Source organism: Spinacia oleracea, chromosome 4, assembly GCF_020520425.1.
Source record: "Spinacia oleracea cultivar Varoflay chromosome 4, BTI_SOV_V1, whole genome shotgun sequence".
NCBI classification, from domain to species: Eukaryota; Viridiplantae; Streptophyta; class Magnoliopsida; order Caryophyllales; family Amaranthaceae; genus Spinacia; species Spinacia oleracea.
Genome location: NC_079490.1, coordinates 52231856 through 52235448, shown reverse-complemented (window position 1 = coordinate 52235448; position 3593 = coordinate 52231856). Strand labels below are relative to the sequence as shown.

Genomic DNA, 3593 nt, shown 5'->3' with positions numbered 1-3593 from the left:
AGATATTTGCAAAGAAGAAAGAAAATGGAGATTTTGAAATAGAAAATAATGTAGTGGTACATAATCACCCATTGACAAGAGAAATAAGTAATTATCTCCACCGATCGGAACAACAAATGACAGAGCCTAAACAAGAAGCTATTGAGGCAATGTCAGAATGTGGTCTAAGACCAATGGAGTCTTATAGATATATGTCAACAGAAACTGGTGGAGAAGACTATGTAGGTCATACGATGATTGATCATCTAAACTACTGCTATACAAGTTAAAAATGAAGCAAATTGATGGCAAGGATTCACAAACACTAGTGAACAAACTGTATGATTTACAATCAATAGATCCTGAGTTCTTTTTCAGAGTAAGACTCAATGATGAAGGAAAAGTTGAGTGTCTATTTTGGAGGGATTCTATGATGAGAGAAGATTACAAAATATATGGAGATGTTCTAGTTTTTTATACTACATTCAGAACAAATAAGTACAATCTCATATGTGCTCTATTTGTTGGTATCAATAACCATTGGAAAAACACAATGTTTGCTTGTGCTTTCATTGGGGATGAAACCATAGAATCTTTCGTTTGGGTGTTTGAAACTTTTCTGAAGGCTATGGGAGGAAAGCACCCTATATCAATTTTCACTGATCAAGATGCAGCTATTGCTGCTGGAATAGAACAGGTACCTCTTCATATATTATAGTTACTGTCTATTACATATAGTAACTGTTTTTATTAGAATAATTACTCATTTTATACATACTAACTATTTGTTTTCTGTAGTTACTCTTATTTATATATGGTAACACTTTGTTTACTATAGTTACTCTTAATATATCATGGAGTTACTGAAAAGTACTATAAACATTAGTATATATTGAAATAACTATAACTTTTACATATAATTACTCTTTATGTTTTATAGTTACCCTTCTTTGGAAATAGTAACTGTTAATAAAATATAGTTACTGAGTATAACTAAAAACATTAATATATATATATTGAGAATAAATATAACTATAACTTTACATAAAATTATTATTTATTTTTTATAGTTACCCTTCTTTACATATAGTAACTCTTAATGTAATATAGTTACTCTTTCAGAAAATACTATATTTTAATTTGAGAGCAACTATATCTTTGAAACAGTAATTATTTCTGTAAGAAAGGAACTATATATATTCATTATTGTTCAGGTTTTTCCTTCTTCGAGACACAGGTTATGCTTGTGGCACTTGAGTAAAAATGCAAACAGTAGATTTGGTTTATTGAAGTCTGATAAAAACTTCAAAAACGCATTCTACAAGTGTTTAAGAAGCTGCAAAGATAGCAGAACAAGAAAAGGCAAAAGGTGAAGCACAACGAGAAACACAAGACGGGGAATCAACTAATTCTGAAATAACAATTGTGCTTGATCCTGATCGCGCTAATACTAAAGGAAAGAGTAAGAAGAGAATAAAGGGTCAATATGACAATTACAAGCAGCCATCAAAGAAAGGAAAAAAGAAACACAAAGAATTTGGATCCAAGACACCAAATATTCAATTATTTACACCTAAAGAACAACTATTTTAGTGATGTTTTTGTTTTATTATCATATAGTTACTTCAACATTTTTACACAAATTTATTGAGTGTTTATACTATAGTTTTCCTTTACATTACATAGTTACTATTCTGAACGTATAGTAACTCTTTGTAAAACACACAACTTTTATTTATCAAGTAACAAAATACAAAAAGAGAGTAACTATATCTTGTAAAAGGTAACTATATATGTAAATGAGTAACTACGTAACTTATAATTTATACACAAATTTATTAACTGTTTATACTATAGTTTTCCTTTACATTACATAGTTACTATTCTGAACTTATAGTAACTCTTTGTAATACATAAAATTTCTTTTTTTCAAGAAACATAATACAAAACGAGAGTAACTATATCTTATAAAAGATAACTATATCTGTAAGATAGTAACTAAATAACTTATGATTTATACACAAAATTATTGACTGTTTATATATGCTAACGCTTCACATTTTGTGGTTACCCTTCTTTACATATAGTAACTCTTTATATAATATAAGTTATTATTCTGTAAATATAGTAACTTTTTTTATGCAATAAAACATGACTTAAAAATTTTTAAGAGTAACTATATTTTTCTAAAGGTAATTATTTCATTAAAATAGAAACTATATTTATACTGAGTATATTCCACGATTAATGGAAATAAAATACTTAATTTATGACAGTCTCTATAGTTACTATATGTTTAAAAAAGGTAAATTATATCTGTAAACAACTACTATATTGTAAATGAACAATATCACACAGAAGTTATAATCACTCTCAATCTCTCATATATCAAACAATTAAAAATCACTGAGAGTAACTATATCAAAATTAGAATTAATTGTACTTTCTAAACAGTAATTTGACTACACACTGACATTAAAGATTAAATTGTTTTTTCAGCATTAAAAATTATTTACCACGTGAAGCACCTCGTCCGCGTCCCCTACCGCGTCTGCCTCCTTTGGTGCGTCTCCCTCCTTTGCCGCGTCCTTTACCTTCAACTATGAAATTTGGCTCAACATCATCTTCTGTTTCAACATTTTTTGATTTCCTTGCTGAACTAACTCTTGCCACAATTTCAATGTTTTCAGGATCATTTAGGTATTTCCGAGTCAAATTTTCCCTCTCTATAATTAGGGCCTTCAAAACATCTTGTTTCCTCTTTTCCCTGAATGCAACCATTTGATTCAGAAATTGATCCCTGCAAAGATTCAAATCCGACAAAACAATGGTGCCACACAAACAAGCCCTGAGAAACTTCCTGAAATCTTCCTGCAAATATTTGAACAGTAACTATTAGAATAAAAACAGTAACTGTGACAAAAAAACAATAACTATAAAGAATGAAGAGAATTTATAAATAACATTAATTAATTTTAACACAAAACTTACATTTGTCAAGGGATCAAAGTCAAAAATGCCAACACCATCTTGTACAGTTTCAACACCATGAAAGACCATCATAAACATCATCAAATAAACAAAACAGTCTTTATCATAAGCACCTCGCTTCCAATTACCACCGACAGGGATAAATGTGAAGCTTCTAATATCTTCACGATGAATGTTATCCATATCCTTCAATAGCTTTTCCAATTAAGAACACTATACAAAACATAGTATTTGTATTCAAAACATAGTAACCTTTCAAATAATATAGTAACTATAGTACACATAGAGTATCCTATTAAATCAGATAGTAACTATTTATAAGACATAGTTACTGTTTTTAAGTTAAAATTACTTTCTAAAAAAGATAGTAACTATTTTAAAAACATAGTTACTGTTTTAAACAAATAATAACATTTTTTAAAATATATTTCCTTTATAAAACTACTACTAATATAAGGGTAACTATAACATTTATAAAGTAACTACAATAAATAAACTATAAAAAAACTTATCAAGACAGAAAAAGATTTCTTCCTTCCTTCCAACTCTTTTTGATCAAGAAGCATATTATCAATGAAATAGACACTTTTGTCTTTTATACTAAGCACAAACAGGTAGTAATG

The 3593-nt window shown here is 28.4% G+C and overlaps 1 protein-coding gene across 1 annotated transcript; it reads left to right on the top strand.

Annotated features, from left to right (window-relative positions):
• Positions 1–271: 271 nt before the first annotated feature.
• LOC110791135 (protein FAR1-RELATED SEQUENCE 5-like) lies at positions 272–1240 on the top strand. The gene is made up of 2 exons (XM_021995891.2): positions 272–676; positions 1217–1240. Exons 1-2 carry the CDS (start codon positions 272–274, stop codon positions 1238–1240), a joined length of 429 nt encoding a protein of 142 aa, XP_021851583.2.
• Positions 1241–3593: the final 2353 nt, after the last annotated feature.

Excerpts from the sequence above, each read along its gene's own strand:
- LOC110791135 (XM_021995891.2), top strand. The coding sequence starts at position 272 with ATGAAGCAAATTGATGGCAAGGATTCACAAACACTAGTGAACAAACTG. Across the intron at positions 677-1,216 it reads TTGCTGCTGGAATAGAACAG|GTTATGCTTGTGGCACTTGA; the intron begins GTACCTCTTCAT and ends TTCGAGACACAG.